The following is a 17,820-nucleotide window of genomic DNA, read 5'->3' as shown; positions in this document are numbered from 1 at the left end:
GGGAGCGCTGTCAATTGACAGGCACAGGTATGTCCCATTACTTAAAAACTCGAGCTCCCTCCAAGGTGATCTGCATTCCTCTTTAGTGACGCGTTGCCATGCGAAAACCCCAAGAGCCAAGTGACCATAAATGAGCCGTCCAAGAGCGAAGCCGGCCCTTCGGAATTCCATATTGACGTCAATGGACTGTATTTCGCCATAGGGCTGAACTGAAACGGGAACTCGATGACGGCACCTGTGCTGGGTTTTGAGTTTTCATAACATAATTCCCGCTAAAATTCCACCGCGCCGGCGGCTGGGCAGGTTCCACAGTTGGGGAATGCACCTTTGTGCTTCGGCTCCGGGCGAAGATTATTAGTAGAGCATGGCTGTCTGTTTGCCCAGACGCTTCGCCGTGCCGTAGCCGGCTTCTTTCTTAGGAAACCTGAAAGCTGGGGTTTTGTGGTACGGCCAAGGGATTTGGCATCCGATTTCCCATTGTTTTGGTGTGCGTCTGAGAAAACGAAACTCTGGCGAGTGTGCGCCAATGTCTTGGAATCGCCTTCCAAGAATTGGTGGCACGACCCGCCTGTTCTCGCCCCAACCCTTGGCAAAATGGGGGACCGCCCCGATAAACAGCATCATGATGGGTCTCTGGAACCCACGATGTATTCCGAAGAAACATGTGCCTGGTGGGTAGTAGTCAATAGCCTGGAAGAATTTGAGAGACAAGAATCAAGTGGGTGCAGATGCTTCGAAGAGCCCTGGAGGCTTCCGGATTTGTGAGACCAGCTCAGCTTCCAGTCTCAAAGACCCGCGGCCCGGCACTAAAGGAGTTGCCTGTGTATCTTCTATCATCCCAGGCTGAAAGAAACAAATGAGGGAGAGGCAAACAATCTGCAAGAACGAATGGGACCCTTTCCGGAAGAGGATGGGTTTCTGTGCAATTATGACAGATACCCCCTGGCTTCGGTCGGGCAATTTCTATTCGAGGACAATATGTTCTATCGTGGACTGTTACCTGGATGCATTGCATTGAAGATTATTATTTCAGGCAAAAGAAGACGAAAATGCCATCAACAACAAAGAACTCCAGTCTAATGGAAAATGAAGGGAGTCAAATTTATCGAGGCAACTGCTGGCACAAAGGTGAGTCTTCTCGACTTCAAGAGAATATTAAAGCGACGCAGTTCTAGGCTGAGACTTCAGTCAACAACTCGTCACTCAACTACAAAACATCGAATTCGCCGACTCAAGACACAACAACAGTATCAAACCACAATTCAACTCGACCTCCTCAACCAAAACACAGTAAGTTTCCCTTCTCAGTATGGCTTCCCAACCCCCTGGATGGTATCCCGGCTGCCCCCAAGACCCGCGACCCTTGCCGGAGGCAACTGCACTGAAATATCAACACCTCTGCCCGGGAGGTGTCTTTCCTCCGGGTTGGAAACCCTTGCCGGGGAACACCGGAGCTACTCCTTCGAACCCTCCTCGGTCTGTTCCGCCACCAGCTTCGGTCGCATCGGCCTCCAGCTCTCATTACAGCAGCGGTTCTCGACGTGTTCCGGCCCCCGCATCTGTTGCATCAGGATACAGCTCTCATTACAGCTCGACATCAGGAGCACAGTCCGTTGCATCTGGCCATGGATCTCATCATAGCGGATACTCTACGCCTGCCGCCGGGGCGCCCTCGGTCGTATCCGGATACAGCTCGCATTACAGCTCGACAGCAGGAGCGCCATCAGTTGCATCTGGTCACAGCTCTCATTACAGCTCAACAAGCACGCAGCGCCCAGGCTCATCTCACTCAAATCGAGCACCGTCGGTAGCATCTGGCCATGGCTCTCAGTATAGCTTAGCCAGCACTCAACGGCCCAGCTCTTCACACTCGAATCGAGCACCATCCGTCGCGTCTGCGTACAGCTCGCATTACAGCTCAGCGTCAGGTGCACCCTCCGTTGCATCTGGTGCTGGCTCTCATTACAGCTCAGCGAGCACCCTGCGGCCGAGCTCGTCCCACTCTAATCGAGCACCTTCGGTAGCCTCTGGTGTTGGCTCTCACTACAGCTCAGTCACCACTCAACGCCCAAGCTCTTCTCATTCTAATCGAGCACCGTCGGTGGCATCTGGTATTGGTTCTCATTACAGCTCAGCCAGCACTCAGCGGGCACCATCCGTTGCGTCTGGCGTCGGCTCTCATTACAGCTCGGCAAGCACCCAACGCCCAAGCTCATCTCACTCTCACCGAGCGCCCACCTCAGTTGCATCCGGCATGACAGGATACTCTGGATACAGTGGACACAGCGGCTCAAGTTCTCGCCCTGGATCGTCTCAATCCATCGCTGGATTGTCCATTGACCAGTTCGCTGCCGCGCTCGGCGCCCTCAATCTCGAACACGCCCAATCTTCCAGCGGGGCTACTCAGGGTCCCCAGTCGACAACTTCTAGTCGATCTGATGTCATCTACGTCAACGGCCCGAGTACTATGACTGTCTGTAGCGATCAAAGTAGTACCGAGGAGGAACGCGCTTACGATGCGTACATGATGTCACAGCCAAGTAGAGGTGGTACCTATATGCATCCAGGGGTTCCTGGAGTGCCTCCTTTCGAGGTAAAGCACCTCGACCGAGACGGATATCCCCGTGATCGAGTCCCTACTGCTACGCCGCCGTATTATAGTTCCGGCACTGCACCACAGTATGTTTCTGGCACTGCATCACAGTATGGGTCTGTCGCTGGAACGCAGTATGGGTCTGTCGCCGGATCGCAGTATGGATCTATCGCTGGATCACAATATGGGTCTGTCACTGGCTCCAGCTCCGTCGCTCCTTCCACAGTCCGATATTCCCCTTCCAGGTCCGGAGGCTCGAGATCAGGCGGCTCCAGAGCCGGATCACGTCGAGGCTCCGTCGCGGGCTCTGTTGCTGGATCCGCAGCACCGTCGATCGCACCCTCTATGCTCCGAGGACCCGAGTCCATTGCAGGCTCACTCTGGGATGGTGGACGGACAGTCATTGAAGATGATTCAATCTCAATGGCCGGATCCCGTCCCAGGGGTTCCGTTGCCGGGTCCGTCGCCGGGTCCGTCGCTGGGGGTTCTACGGCCGGGGGGTCCGTCGCATCTGGGCATTCTTCAAGTTCTCACAGATCTAGTAGTTCTAGGCGATCTTCACGCAGTCGATCCGGTTCTGTTGCGTCGGGCAGCAGTCGTCAGTCATCTTCTACAGGTACGTCCAATATCTACTTTGCAGGACCAGGCTAACTCATCTCTAGCCGGACCGTACGGCCATCTAGCGGAATGGGTTCAAGGAGTCCAGCAAGGCGGGAATCCGCCTCGACGGTAAATGCCGGACCCGAGGGGAACGTGTTCTGGCCAGAACTCCGACAGAACCTCACCTCAGACGCGGCACTCGACAACTTCACGGTGGTCTGCCCCGTCTGCGCGACGTCAATGAGGGCTGTTGAGAGCACCAGCCGGAACCTGGCCAAGATCTTGCACTGTGGGCATATGTTGTGCATGGAGTGTTGCATCCGTATCTGCGCCAACGTCGACGGCCGCCGCAGCAATCCAAACGGGCGCAAGCCACAGTGTCCTATTTGCAAGGAGCCTCTTGGAAAGTACCCGAATTGTGGCCAGAGCTGTCTGGCTCCGGGAAGGGTTGGGCATCCGATGCCCAGGAACATGGACGAAATGGGCAAGGTTCCTCTCACGATACCCGAAGGCGGTGCGAATCCGAGCTGCTGCAAGATTTGTCGGATCAAGCGTATCGAGAGACTGAGCAGGAAGCTTGTCCGCGAGATTGTGAATGACCAGCAGGCGATGGTGAAGTGGACTCCGGCGGTGGATGCGGCGCGACAGGATGAGAGAGACTGCAGCAACTATGTCGAGGTGCCAGAGTTGCAGAAGTTTCTTGATGTTTTGGCCGATGTGGTGAGGGATCCCGAGGTTTATCGGAAGTACACGAACCTACAACCTCAAAAGTTTAGCCCTCCACAGAGTGCCAAGGCTATCATTCCTGACCGCAAGAGGGAGGTGTAGGGAGTTGTTAAATCCTGTATGTTGAGGCAGAGAGAAGACGAGACCAGGGGTTTCTTTTGTGTAATTCATCATAGACTTGGGACCGGCAGAACAGATTGATCAATACCATTGCTTTTCGTGCAAAAGGTGCCCAGGTCTCTAGGTGCTTAGTGGACATGGGAGGCACAATTCCTCACGTTGTCGATAACATGTTATCATCGCAACTTTCAGGTTGGTGTATCATTAATGACATGGAGAATTTCAATCGACGTGGAGGTTGGATGAACATGCCAATGACATTGGCAAATGGCGTCGATGTCTTGCTTGATGTCGCCATGCCAGCACGTGGGATGAGGAGCACCTGATAGGCATGCCCATTGTCCCGGATTGTAGGAGGTCCGAACATCAGTCTTGAAACTGGTTGCAGCTATTTTTTCTCTTCTCGCCAACTGGTTCATGTGAAACGTTAGCTCAATTGTGGATGCCTAGCCTGGCCAGACGCATCTGAGTCTGGAATTTGACGGACGGCCTGGGGATAAAGGAGAGATTGACCAAGTTCGCCACTCCGATTGATTATCAAGACGTCGCCATGGGTGATTGCGTCCCACCTAGACCGGGCTAGTCAAAATGACAACCATCCAGGGAGGTGTCGTGGTTCAGGTGAATACAGCACCCAGACCGACGGAGATGTGGGCAGCGCAACATCCGCGAGATAACCATGAATTTTAGCATAGACAATTACGTTTAGAGTTGATGAATTATCAGACCAAGCAACCCCGTTTGAAATGAAAAGCGCATGTGAACATTTTTGCTGAATCTTGAGGCTCTTCTGGAACTTATTCAGAGTCTTTTCTGCAGGCGTCTTACACTGCATCAGTTGACGTCGTGCTGCTCACTAAGCTGCACACAACATGCCATATTGCATAGTTGCACGACTCTTACCCCTAATCAGAGCAGGCCATTGGCTGCATACAAATAACGACTCAGTCAGCTTGAGCTCTGAAAAACCTGGAAGCTGCCTGTAAATGGTGTTTTCATTCGGGGGTTTCAGATTGCGGCACTGGGGTTCCACTTCAAAATGTGTTTCTGCCGTCGGTAACCCGCCCGTTACAAGGACAGACAGGGGAGGGCCCCGATAGCACTCCGGGGCAATTGTCCAGACAGGATCAGCGACATTGTCCCTTATTAGCGCTCAGTCAATGCACACTCTAGAGTGTCACGTAAGACAAGGGCCGCTAGCTTGCTCGTTTGCTTCAAATCCCTCCTTTGCACATAGCGGAACGTTCTACTATTTCGTCCTGATCCGTGTCATGTCGGATCGGCGCTGCCAGTCTTTGCTCCGAAGAACCAACCCGGCTCAGCATGTGCGTTCGCTGACTCCGTCGGCCCGGGTCGGTGTACGAGTAGGTTTCCATAGCGGCCGTGTAGAAACATCCCGGGCCAATCAATCCCTCATGTTAGCAGCACCGGGGAAACAACTTTCGGGAAGGGGAAAGCATACCCTCGTACTGTATTAATCTAAATGACAGGCGAAAAACTCATTCACTGTAGCAGTGGGAGCGCAAGAGATCTCTTGGAAGTCTTGGAGTGGCCTTGGGAATCCGATCGATGCACCGGGCCATCTCTTGGGAAACGCTCTTGGCTTCAGGAAAGGCTTGGCCAAGTCTCACGAGCTATATTGCTTCCCGGAAAATGCAATTCACCAGGAATCTGCCTCCGGACATTCAATAGCCAAAACGGTGCTGCAGCCGTTGATATGTGACAGGGTCGCAGATCTCGTCCCTAGTTGGACCCCCGCGTGCCCACATTTCAAAACGTCGCGGCTTCATCTATCTTTACAACTCACCAGAAACGGAAGCCATCAGAGAGAGGTTTTGCAGTAAACCACCTGAAGAGCTGAACCTCGGTGAGCAATGAGCACCTCGAGATCTTTTGCCAAGAGTTTGTACGGTTTCGGGGTGCCCCCGTCGCTGGCAGTCTTGGGACTTGGGTTGTTTCACCTCCGCTCAGACACTCTTCCCCGTCGCAACATGCCTACCAACAATACCACATTGGTCCCTGGCAAGACGCGGCTCTTTTGCCCCCATTTACTCTGAGCCCGGGTGCCAGATGCTAAGATCGCCCTGGACCTATCATCTCTTCTCACTAGGCACCCTGCACCGAGCTTCTATTTTTGCAAGAGCCGCTTGGTCTTGGCACCCACAGGTCTTGACACGCATGATGCCGTCGCAGCTCTGGATGAGCAGGCCTGTCAGTTTTTCTCTCCTCCCGCCATCCATCACACTCTCTCGATGCGACTCCACGAACCTGACTCCGTTCATGTCTAGTATTTGAATCACCTCTTGGCATGTCGTGGAGATTTCATTCATTACGCTCTTCCTCCCGCTGCCTTGCCACTCGTTGACGCGTGTGCTTTTGCCTGCTTTGTTCTCTTTTCCTCTATCTCAGCTGTGCTGTTCGTTTCTCAATCTCCTTGACGGAAAAACCTTTTCATTCAATACTACCTTAATAATCCTCTTGGGGAAAGAAAGATACCAACGGCTGCGCCGACAAATCAACTGTATACCTCTTATTATCCGAATCCTTCCAATCCTCCCGCCAACATGCAGATCACCAACGCCCTCATGACCCTGGCTCTTCTTGCCATGGGAGTCAACGCCGCCCCCGCCCCATTGAACATCAACCTCGGTGCCTACTCGCCTGCCTTGGTGGTCGGTGATGGTGCGCTCACATTCTCTGGAGGAGCCGAAGGCGGCGCTGCCGGCGGAGGCAAGGGAACAACTGGCAAGGGAACTGGCGGTGGAAAGAAGGAGGGCGCCGCCGGCGGAGAGGGTGCAGCAGCCGCTGCAGCTGCCGCCGCCGGAGCCCCAGGAACCGGCATTGTGGCCGGACGTGATGTCAAGAAGGTGCAAAAGCGCCAGGCCAACGGCTTCGACCGCGCCCTCACCTTTGCTGAGGCCGCTCTCACCAAGGGCCCCAAGGTGCAACTCGGAAACGGAGAGGGTGGAGCCGGCGTCGGTATCATTGTCGACAACAACCCGACGGCTGCCGCGCAACCCAACCGCGCAGCAGCAGAGTAAGGGGACCGTGTATTTTGTGTGTTTTCTTGCGGGAGAGCCGTCGCATAATCTTTCTAAAGTCCGATCGAAGTATAAGTAAGTCATTCTCCTGCTCGTGTCGTTGGGCGGCGCACTGCGACGAAACGAAACACATGAGAGAAGCAAGGCGCTGACTCGAGATTCAACAGATGCTGCCAATGATACTCTGTCAGAGAAGTTTGAAGTTCGCTCGCCTGGCCCCAATGATCGAACGCAATTCTTGTTACTCTTTGGTCATTTTGAACCGCGGACAAAAAAAACTCTTCCGGCCTCTCCGCGCGCCGCGCAGCGCTGCTTCCTGGCACCACCACCGACATCAACAAAACACAACATGGCACGATGTAATTTCGTTCAGGTACTATTATTTTCCTATTTGGGGCATTTTTATAATATCAGGCGGGAGTTCTTCGGGGGAGTTTGGAAAAAATGACGCCTTGGGTTCGCGGGTGCAGGGGATCGATCGAGCACGATCAAGGACGTGACGACACCTGGAAATTGGTAGCGATGAGGCCGGCATCGCGTCACCCGTTGAGGTAGCAAATTAACTTCGTCGGGATTCTGTTCATGAATTTGTCATCCAACCAGCAGTGACGGTGATGATAACAACAAACAACACCAAGAACCGAGCAAACGTGTTGCTGCCTGCATGATGAGCACTAATGCCCGTGTTATCCGTCCGACATCGACTTGTTGGGGGCCAAATTCGCACATGCGAAGGAGGGTCAGCAACTAAGAAGTCGTCGTGGTTGATATACACCTGTCTCACTCGTACTTAACCACATGAGCACTCTGCCCATCCATGGTATCCGCACACCATGGAACCAGAGAGACGGGCCGCACCCCGTGTGGGTGTGTTTACGATGGACTTTCTGCGCGGTACTTGCTGGTGGTTGTCCGCAACTCCGCCGTATTGGCTCGTTTGTGCCCCCAAAGCCATGCAGCTCAGCCCAACCATCTCGCGCGATTGGTGGATCTGCTCATGATCACTCAGGTTTCCAGTTTTTTTTATCGCAAAATGTTGACTGGCAGAAAATCATGTGGGCACACTTGCGAGCTTATGACACCACGCTGTCGGTCTCCCGTTGGCCAGCCTTGATGGCCCGCATGTTGTCTTTGCAGCTGGCCCGGATGTGTCAGGCGCAAGCTGTGCAACATCGATGCTTCGGCTATGGGGTAGTAGGGGTGTCAAAACAAGGTTAGTCGCGTCTTGGTTGTGTCTTTCGCCCAGTGCGCTTCGGGCCTTGAGGGGTGTGTCGCGCTGCAGTAATACTTGCAGCCCGTTCGTGGGGAGTCGCGCGTTCGTGTGTGCCTTACTGCAAAGCAAGTCTGGCGATAGAACGTGTGAGTTGGTTGTGCCTTGGCAGGCAGCCAGCAGGCAGTGCGGACACTACGCCAGGGTGAGATGGATGAGAAGCTAGTCAGGCCGCGGACCACAGCCTGCTTGAAGCTTCGTTGTGAATAAGAAGACGAGCTTTTGCACTTTCTCCTTTCTTTCGTGGCTTTCAGGCTGGTGTTCATCCATGTGTCAATCTGTCCCGCCTCTGCGTTGGCCCAGTTCGTCGCTTCGTTTTTGCCTTTCGGTACCTGACTTAAGAGAGACGGCAGCTCATCAGCCAACCTGATGTGATTTCGTCAGCATGCATATCTACCCTACTCCGATCTCGCAGCCCATCGGCGGCCTCCTCGGTCTTGCTGCCCGACAACAGGACGAGGAAGGCGTCCACGTGATTACACAAACCATTCGACGGCCGGCAACCACCTTTCTCACATACGTCACGCTCGGCCCCGGAGACCCCACTCCGGTTCCCGGCGCTGATATCCCGGAAACACCGGTCGCCACAACCCCGACGGCGGAGGCGCCGCCCCCGAGCCGGGGAAGCGGGTCTCTATCAAGCGCCCAAATTGGCGCGATCTTGGGTGGCATCGTCGGCGTCGTTACCATCCTTTTGATCGTCTGTTATTGCCTCATGAATCGTCCGAAACCAAGACATATATCATACACTGGCATGTACGACGATGAGACAACGACTACATATTCTGAGTACTCAGTCAAAACGCCGCCACCGCGACCACCGCCTCCTGCGTTCTTCCCCTGGAACAGAAGGCCCGCCAGAAGACCTCGTCGCCCACCGATGCCTTATCCGCCTTATCCTACGACACCGGCCCGGCCGCCATTCACAGTGAATGAGCATGAGCCCTGGGTTGTAAACGAGCATGGTCCTAGGCGGACACAAAAGAAGGGCTGGCAAGAGCCTGCCGTCAAATTCGGACCGAAGAGACCAAGGGTTAAGGTCAACGGCCCTCCCCGTACAGAGCGGCCAGCGCCAAATCCGTATTATCAAGCACGGTGGACTCAACCTGACCGCTGAGCCGTGGCTCTAATCCTTTTGATACGTTACGCTGGCTTCATGCTGGCCAATGGTTTCGCGACCCAATTATCGGGTTCTCAAGACTCTTCTGTTATCGGATGCAGCGCAGTGATGGCTGATCTTTATTCATTGCGGTGGATCTTTTTTGAAGTTATGGTTGCTTGGGCCAGTGACCCTAATGGATACAAGAGATTGAATTGAGTGTTTGGGGCTAGAAGAGCAGCTAAACAGGTGGTTTCTTTTGTCTGACTGATACCCAACTCCAAGAATCGAATTTTCATTTGTTGTGCCGTTGAACGGCAACGAGACTTTGGACTACGGTATGCCCGAAAGCTAGGACCGCCTGATATTTTTTAATCACTTGATAAAATAAGAGATCGCCTAATTTTCCTGTGCCTGCGCGGCTATGTTTCCTGTGCACTTAATTACTACTATCAAAAGCGATAGTAGCGACAGCGTCCATGAGGGCGACTATGACGATGATAACAATAGAAGCGACGAAGACGACGGCGACGGCGTCAACGGTGGCGGAGTGATTAGAGTATAGCCACAGGAAAGATAATCGCCCTAGCACAGGAAAAATAGGCGGTCTCTAAAATAAACATCGCTAAAATTATGCAGGATATGTCCGCATGTCTTTCATTGAGAACTGTGATCGGTCTTGCCTGTTCCTTAGAGATTATGCGGCAATTAAAGGTTTCTTTCCGGTGACGAAGGCACTTTTTCGGTCAGCGTCGTCTCGGTGTAATCAAGGAAGGAAGCCTTACGTGTAGGTGTACAAGTGTATCTTATCCGACTTGAGCTCTTCTCTCACCAGAGCCAGTAGAACCTGAACTTCTTCGTTCTTCCAGTTACCGGCACGGGTAAACAAGGCAAGAGTGTATGCTTCCAAAGCCATCTCCAGGAACTGGACTCTGAACCACCGGCCAATTTCCTTCAGCTCTCGGTTTTTGGGCCAAGTACCCATGGGGACGACTCTCTGCATGTAATTCACGGTCTCAAAGCCTTCGCCTTTTAGCATGTCAGGAAGTGCAGGGGCAATGTCAAAACCCAGCGGGGCGCTCAGCTTCCTGAACTCGCTAAGCCACTGCCATGTTGCCGAGTCCCCCTTGAGAGTGTCGTCCTCGCAGAAGAAATTGGCTCTGCCTTCCGAGATCTCGATGCTGCCTCCCGGCTTGATGTGTTCATAGCATTGGTGGATGAGAGCTGGCCAGTTTTGCACCGCGCCAGCAAGAGTACGCACGTGGATGAAGTCGAAATGATTCTTCGGAAATGTCCACTCTAGGGTGGCGTCGTCAATCTCGAAGCGCACATTTGGTGGAACCCTATCGACATAAGACAGGAGATCCAGCCATCGATAGCGCCGCAACTCACCAAATCGGTTGAATCGGACTCAAGTCCGTTCCAGTAACCTCCGCTGAAGGGAACGCGTCGCCAATCTCAATAGCCTGAGAGTTTCAAGTTAGTCAAACTGTGGGATTTCCGGTGTCTTGAAAGACAAACCCAAATACCAGTGCCGGTGCCAATATCGAGGATCTTTTGGGGATTATTCAAGTGAGTTGCACAAAGCTCGCCTTTCAGAGTCAATAAGAAGACATGATGTGTCATGTCAAGGCGTTCCTGCTCGGTCTCATCATTGGGCAAGAGATATTGTCCCGCTCGGTATGCGTGGTACCGACGCCCATTTTCATATTCGTAGTCAAAGATCGAAGATGTCGCACTCGAGGTATCGGAAACGTCACTGGCATAGTTGGAAGCGGTGTCGCTTCCAAGATCAGACTGCAAAGTGAAACTCGTCAGTTTGGTCGCAACCCTAATTAGAAGTAAACATAGCGCACTTCAGCTTCTAACTCAGGATGAGTGTCTTCTGCTTCGACAGCTTCATTTGTTCCAGCAGCTCCAGCAGGGGACCCGGGCCCTGAAGCTTGCGGAGGCGATCGCGGGGAGCGTGTGCCGGTACGGGACCCCGCCGACTTGATTGACTTCGGAGAGCCGGCGGCGTCGGTGGCCCGTAAGGGTTCGTCTGTTGTGGAGGTCATGATCGAATGAGCCGGATACCCAAATGCTGCTAAATGGCCGTTCAGTAGCTCGACTAGACGACACCTAACTTGTCGATCTTGGCCTGTAGATTCAATAGCTTGGCTCAGGTAAAGGGGAAAAACAGTACGCAGCTACTGACATTCACAACAAGTGGCAAGGAGGGGAAAATGCTGACTTCGTGGGGACCTGAGATCAGGGAGGTGACATCGTTTTCTGGCGGTCTTCGGGGCCGAAAGGATCAACGGGGCCTCGCGATGTGGCGTCAGGGAACACGACACGAAGATAACGCTTGTGATGATTGGATGACAACTGCTGACACGCCATCAGCTTCTCCCAGGGAGGGCATTGGAGCATCGAGCGGGATCAAAATGGTGATGGAAAGTCGTCTGCTGAATGCTTCCTCCGTCACTCGTGCCATTGCCGACTGCAACCAATCGATATGCTGGGAGCGTCTAAGAAGGTTTTGTTCTGCTCCACGCTGGACCCTGCTAGCGGTATCAACTGAGAGGAATCAGGAATGGCGGCTCGATAGCGTCTTGCCAGTCACATGGTACTTAAATAATGGCGTTTTCACCGCTGGAATTCAATGATTTTTCGCGGGGTCACGCCATCCCTCAACCAGGTAGCGGGGTCATCGACACCAGGTCTTGGACTGTTCAAAATCTCACTGGTCACCTTGCGAGGACAGTGATCCAGTATCCTGCAGCATCCCTTGCCTGTCATATTTGGACCACAATTGGAAGATGATGGATTGGAGCGTAATTCTCCTCCTGTTTGGAGCTGGTCCTTTGCTGGTTTTCGTGATCAGCGCGATTCGAAGGGTCTTCTTTTCACCACTGTCCAAATTTCCAGGGCCCAAATTTGCAGCGTTGACGTTGTGGAATGAGTTTTACTGGGACGTGGTTAAGCGAGGGACCTTCATCTGGCGCATCGAGGACATGCACAAGAAATACGGTCAGTAGAAGAACCCCTAAAGCCCCCCCCCGAGTCATTGTGTCACCTTCTAACACGGCACAGGGCCCATTGTCAGAATCAACCCATATGAGCTGCACATCATTGATCCTGAGTTCTACGATGAACTCTACTCATCTAACAGGAAGTCCGACAAGTATCGGTGGTGGACCAATCTCGCCGGCGCGGACGGCAGCTCGTTCTCGACTGTGCCGCATGATCTGCACCGGCTGCGCCGCGGGGCTCTGAATCCATTCTTCTCGGTCCGCTCCGTGACCCAACTGGAGCCGCTGATCCGGTCCAAGGTGGAGAAGCTCTCGGCGAGGTTTGGCGAGATCGCGCAGACGGGCGAAGTGGTCCGTCTTGATGCCGCGTTCATGGCGCTGACGATGGACATCATATGCGATTACGCCTTTGCTAATGATCGGAAGTATCTGGATGAACCTGACTTCAAAATGATATGGAAAGAGACCATCATCGGGGCGTTTGAAGGCGGGGCTGTCGGTCGCCAATTTCCCTGGATGTTGCCGGTCATGAAAAGACTGCCCTTGTCAGTTGTTTCTGCGATGAACCCATCAGTTGGCCATCTACTTCGCTGGCAAGCGGGTGTTAAACAACAAGTTGAGCCAATCTTAGACGGAAAGGACAGCCAGCCTGGGGCTGCTTCGAGAACCATCTTTCATATGCTGCGCGACAGCGACTTGCCCCCAGAAGAGAAGACCTTGCAGAGGTTGTGCGACGAGGCGGAGATTTTGACTGGCGCAGGGTCTGAGACAACAGCCCAAACCCTTACTCGAATCCTCTTTTATCTGAAGTATGTGCCCGATACACTGAAAAGGCTACGAGAAGAAATTGATGCGGCGATGCCAAGAGCCACGGAGATTCTGTGTTGGGCTGACTTACAGAAGCTCCATTATCTGGTGGGTTTCGCATCGTGCAAAACATATGCCTTGTTTCTCATTGATTCTCTACAGAACTCCGTCATTCGTGAAGGACTTCGACTTTCATATGGAGTTACGACTCGTCTACCACGCATCGCCCACCACGACATCCAGTATGGTGAACATGTCATTCCGGCAGGGGTAAGCTACTGCCCCGGATCACCACACCTGCCCCGCCAACCACTAATCGCATCGCAGACACCCGTATCAGAAACCCCATACTTCGTCTTGATGCACCCGACAATTTTCCCGGAGCCTCAGACTTTTAAGCCCGAGAGGTGGTTGGAAGCGGAGAAACGGGGCAAGAGGCTAGACAAGTACCTCGTATCATTCGGAAAAGGTAGTCGGCAGTGTCTTGGCATGAAGTAAGCCGAACCCTTCCATGACAAACATCTTCGAGGGGGTTTCCACTGACACCGCTCTCAGTCTTGCCTATGCTGAGTTGTATCTGGCCACGGCGACGGTCATTCGCAGATTCGACTGGGAAATGTTTGAAACAACACTCGACGACGTTGTTTGTAAACACGACTTCTTCGTCGCAGTCGGGGACCTCGACACCAAGGGTGTGCGAGCGACCCTTTCACACCGACAAACCCACAAAGAAGCATGATCCCGGTAGCTTGGGAAGGATGCTTCATGAACACTCCTCAACACTAATTTCGGCTCATCAAGCGGAAAACCCTCAGTGGCCACACGCTTATCCATTCCCCCCTCAGTAAGCTTCTCCGCATCTCACTCCCCCATCGCGCGGGGTTGGACATGCGGGGCCGCGTGGTCCCAGGATTCAGCCGCAGGGCATTTTAACCAGTTCGACCAACAGTCAGAACGGGGGAGCAGGTCGCCGTGGGCGGAAGATTGAGCAGAAAAGATTGCCCCTGCTCCGCGAGAATTTTCACCGACAGAACCGAACAACCTTTACATGACCCCACAAATCTTCCGCGTATCGTTGCGCTGAACATTAACAGATGATGTTATGATTCTCTGGGCGTGGTACCTTACCTAAACCTAATTAGAGTTGGATAATTTCCGAGTACTTGTTATATATGAAGATGGAAACTTCAGATGAATAACGAGCGATGCGTGGTGGTCGTCGCGTTGTTCACCTCAATCTCCCCATCTGCTGCTGAACGGTTGCAGCCATGCGTTCTCTTGTACTGAGCCTTCTGGCCGCGGCCACTGCGCTGCTACCGGTGTCTTCCGCCGCATCAGTTGCCTCGCCGAAGCCGAGCCTTCCCGAACGTCCTCATGTTGTGCCAGCTCCCTACAACACCGGACGGGACATGCCTCACTCTCCTCCCAGAGAGAAGGGCCGGTACTGTTACGTCAAGCCTGGCTGTGGAGAGAAGCGAGACGATGCGCCCAAGATCTTAGACGCTTTCAAAAAGTGCAACGACGGTGGCACCGTTGTCTTCGACAAGTCCTACCTCATCGGCTCGCCACTGGATCTTACCTTCTTGAAGCACATCGACGTGGTCATAACCGGATCCATTGAGTTCAACGATGACCCTTATTACTGGGCCGACAACAGCTTCAAGTTCGCCTTCCAGAATCAGTCAGTCTTCTGGAAGCTTGGAGGAGAGGACATCAACATCTACGGTGATTTGAGCAATGATCAGTCTGTCATTGATGGTCGTGGCCAAGCTTACTGGGTCGCGATCCAGACGAACAGCAGTGTAAGTGGTTACTTGGAGTATGGAGAAGTATCTCAATAGTCATTTGGCTGACTTTGTTCGGTTCTAGCTTCTGAGGCCCATGCTGTTCTCTTTCGAGGGAGTCAAGGGAGCCACGATGTCCCACCTTCGCATGCGCAATCCGCCGAACGTAAGTCCCGAAAGATGTTCTCTCTTAAACACTAATGACCGAAATATGCAGTGGTTCAACCTGATAGCGAACAGCACTGATGTTCTCATCAGCAACATGGATCTGAGAGCAGAGGTTTGTAGCAAGCCTTTCACAGTTTTATCTGCATTCCTAACATCCATACAGAGCACAAACGGCACCAAGATCGCCAACTCAGACGGATGGGACACGTATCGCTCCGATCGAGTTGTCATTCAGGACTCGTACATCATCAACACCGACGGTGGGTTCTCAGGTTACTGAAATTTGGGAACGCGACTGATCCTCTCTAGACTGCGTGTCTTTCAAGCCGAACAGCACGAACGTCGTCATCCAGAACCTTGACTGCACCGGGTCACACGGCATCAGCGTTGGATCTCTCGGTCAATACAAGGGCGAGACTGATATTGTCGAGAACCTCTACATCTACAACATCACCATGGCTGACGCTAGCGATGCTGCCCGCATCAAAGTTTGGCCAGGAATCGAGTCATCCTTCCAGACTCTCCTCAACGGAGGTGGTGGTCTCGGTCGTGTCAGAAACGTTACGTATGATCTGTTCAAGAACATCAACAATGATCGTGCCATTACAATCACCCAATGCTATGGCCAGAAGAACCAGACTCTTTGCGAAGAGCACCCGGTAAGCTTCATTTACTTGCATTGACGTATGCTTGAAGTTACGTGCTAAGCCAGGATTTCTCCAAAGGCCAACCTGACCATCACCGATATCACGCTCAAGAACATTTACGGCACGACCTCAGCAAAGCTTGATCCCCAGGCCGGGACGTTAGTTTGCAGTGCCTCAGACGTAAGTTAACCCAGATCATTGAGCATTTACATCACAGTCTCGGGTAGGCACTGACTTGATACCCGATCATGCAGCGTTGCAGCAACATTCGCGCCGAAAACGTCACAGTCACCGTGCCGAGCGGAAAGCCTCCTGTGTATGAGTGCAAGAATCTGGATAACAACCTCTTGCAAATCAACTGCACCTCCGGAACAGATGGAGAGAGAGACAATACCAATGGATGAAGGTTACATCTCTTCAGATCGGTTCACATTCTGATAGCCATGTATTTCAGTACAATAATAAAAGCGGTACCACATAACCTGTCGTTAAACCAATGCGTCAAGCTTTCGGTACCAATAATCCAGTTGAGAAAGATCGTCCTTGACTTCGTCCTCCCTGCTCGTCTGATCTTGGGTCTGAAGACACACACCCAACATCTCAATGTTCTGAATCTCGTTTTCGCTGAGTCGGTGATCCTGAAGCTCGCGGAGCACGGTACCCATTCGTTCTGACCAATATGTTTGCATGAACGTGGTCAGCGAAGATCCCATTTTGGCAAACTCTTTCTCGAACTCTTCAATCAGAGTCTCTAGCCTGTGGAGTTCCAAAGCGTCCTCATCCCTTATCTCAAGCCTGTCTTCTGTATCGTGTGCCTGAACACTCAACTCACCGTACTCATGATAGCTGCGGCAGCACGTGTGTGCTAAAGGCAGCAGTTCAAACGTGCATGCCCGCAAACAAGCTAAGCTGAATACTACTGAGTCCATTTTTATTGACTCAGCTTTGGCTGTAATACTGCAGATATTTTCAGTTGTTGATTGAAGATGCGCTGGTGATTTATGTTGGTCGGTGGGAATGATCCGGCGGAACAGTCTCATCCACGTACCCGTAAATGGGTTGCATCCTCCTCTTGAACAACCACAGACACATGCATCAAGATACCAGTGTTCACACATAGATATAAAGATCGTCTTGAATGCTTGCGCAGTCGTTGACTCAAACAATCCAATCATGTGTGCGGACACGTCGTGCGCGACGACATGCCCTTCAACTGTCTTCGGAATACGAAGATGGAGCTTTGCTCCATGTTGAATCAACCACGCTACATATCCGGGGTTTGACGCATACGCTATCGGGGTGTAGCCGCTTGAGTCTGGCAAGTCTACATCACAGAAACCATGTCGATAGAATGTTTCTGCCACCGGCGCTGCGTCTAAATGATAACAAGCCAGACTGAGATAGACTGACCACAGTTCGGCTTCCGTAGGTTCTGGATGGGTTGCCAGCGTACGCGGAACGACATGTCCCCTTCGTTTGAGTGCGGTAATCACACTGCCTGTGTGGTGGTCCAGGACTTTGGAGCACCGGAGGTCCCATTTCTCGATTTCTTCAGGCGCCAAACGCAGAAGAGCGAACTCTTTCAACTCCTGTCTTGCATCCTTAAGGCGCCCAATGACCATTTCGCGAGCTCTTTTGGATGCTTGTAGTACGGAAACCATCCAAAGAATTCCGCTTGTGGCTTTAGCAATACATTCGACGTCAGAGTTCATAATGAGCCGAAGTCCATTCGTACATGAGCAGTCACTCTGGCACAAAGTTGATCGCTCACTGGTACAAATACGACCACTCCAAAGCAATGCATAGTCCAGCGTGAGGGCGTCGCCGGATGCATCAAACACTCCTCTGCCAAATCTATCGAGCACAAGCCTGAAGCCCTCCGGCCAGGCCAGTAGATGATTTAGAGAAGTATTGCCGAACGCATCGAGTGTAGCCAATTCCGACAAAGACA

General features: G+C 52.7%; 5 protein-coding genes across 5 annotated transcripts; 4 read left to right on the top strand and 1 right to left on the bottom strand.

Annotated features, from left to right (window-relative positions):
- Nucleotides 1-3,280: 3,280 nt before the first annotated feature.
- On the top strand, nucleotides 3,281-4,021 carry CGCS363_v006035 (uncharacterized protein; the record flags this gene model as incomplete). The annotated part of the gene is made up of 1 exon (XM_036637884.1): nucleotides 3,281-4,021. The coding sequence occupies one exon, from the start codon at nucleotides 3,281-3,283 to the stop codon at nucleotides 4,019-4,021; it is 741 nt and encodes a 246-aa protein (XP_036495725.1).
- A 2,582-nt stretch (nucleotides 4,022-6,603) lies between these two features.
- On the top strand, nucleotides 6,604-7,080 carry CGCS363_v006034 (uncharacterized protein; the record flags this gene model as incomplete). Its single annotated transcript, XM_036637883.1, has 1 exon — nucleotides 6,604-7,080. One exon carries the CDS (start codon nucleotides 6,604-6,606, stop codon nucleotides 7,078-7,080), a length of 477 nt encoding a protein of 158 aa, XP_036495726.1.
- A 3,066-nt stretch (nucleotides 7,081-10,146) lies between these two features.
- On the bottom strand, nucleotides 10,147-11,506 carry CGCS363_v006033 (Secondary metabolism regulator LAE1; the record flags this gene model as incomplete). The annotated part of the gene is made up of 5 exons (XM_036637882.1): nucleotides 10,147-10,186; nucleotides 10,235-10,792; nucleotides 10,842-10,915; nucleotides 10,971-11,246; nucleotides 11,306-11,506. The coding sequence occupies 5 exons, from the start codon at nucleotides 11,504-11,506 to the stop codon at nucleotides 10,147-10,149; spliced, it is 1,149 nt and encodes a 382-aa protein (XP_036495733.1).
- A 747-nt stretch (nucleotides 11,507-12,253) lies between these two features.
- On the top strand, nucleotides 12,254-14,009 carry sdnE-3 (Cytochrome P450 monooxygenase sdnE; the record flags this gene model as incomplete). Its single annotated transcript, XM_036637881.1, has 5 exons — nucleotides 12,254-12,461; nucleotides 12,525-13,378; nucleotides 13,433-13,540; nucleotides 13,598-13,764; nucleotides 13,826-14,009. The coding sequence occupies 5 exons, from the start codon at nucleotides 12,254-12,256 to the stop codon at nucleotides 14,007-14,009; spliced, it is 1,521 nt and encodes a 506-aa protein (XP_036495737.1).
- Nucleotides 14,010-14,538: 529 nt separating this feature from the next.
- pgaX-1-0 (Exopolygalacturonase X-1) lies at nucleotides 14,539-16,273 on the top strand (the record flags this gene model as incomplete). Its single annotated transcript, XM_036637880.1, has 7 exons — nucleotides 14,539-15,072; nucleotides 15,140-15,220; nucleotides 15,272-15,334; nucleotides 15,386-15,482; nucleotides 15,532-15,881; nucleotides 15,948-16,049; nucleotides 16,124-16,273. The coding sequence occupies 7 exons, from the start codon at nucleotides 14,539-14,541 to the stop codon at nucleotides 16,271-16,273; spliced, it is 1,377 nt and encodes a 458-aa protein (XP_036495729.1).
- Nucleotides 16,274-17,820: the final 1,547 nt, after the last annotated feature.

Source organism: Colletotrichum siamense (assembly GCF_013390195.1).
Source record: "Colletotrichum siamense strain Cg363 chromosome Unknown KSG_Cg363_contig04, whole genome shotgun sequence".
Taxonomy (NCBI): domain Eukaryota; kingdom Fungi; phylum Ascomycota; class Sordariomycetes; order Glomerellales; family Glomerellaceae; genus Colletotrichum; species Colletotrichum siamense.
Note: the sequence above shows the minus strand (reverse complement) of the source record. Positions and strands in the feature narration are given on the sequence as shown.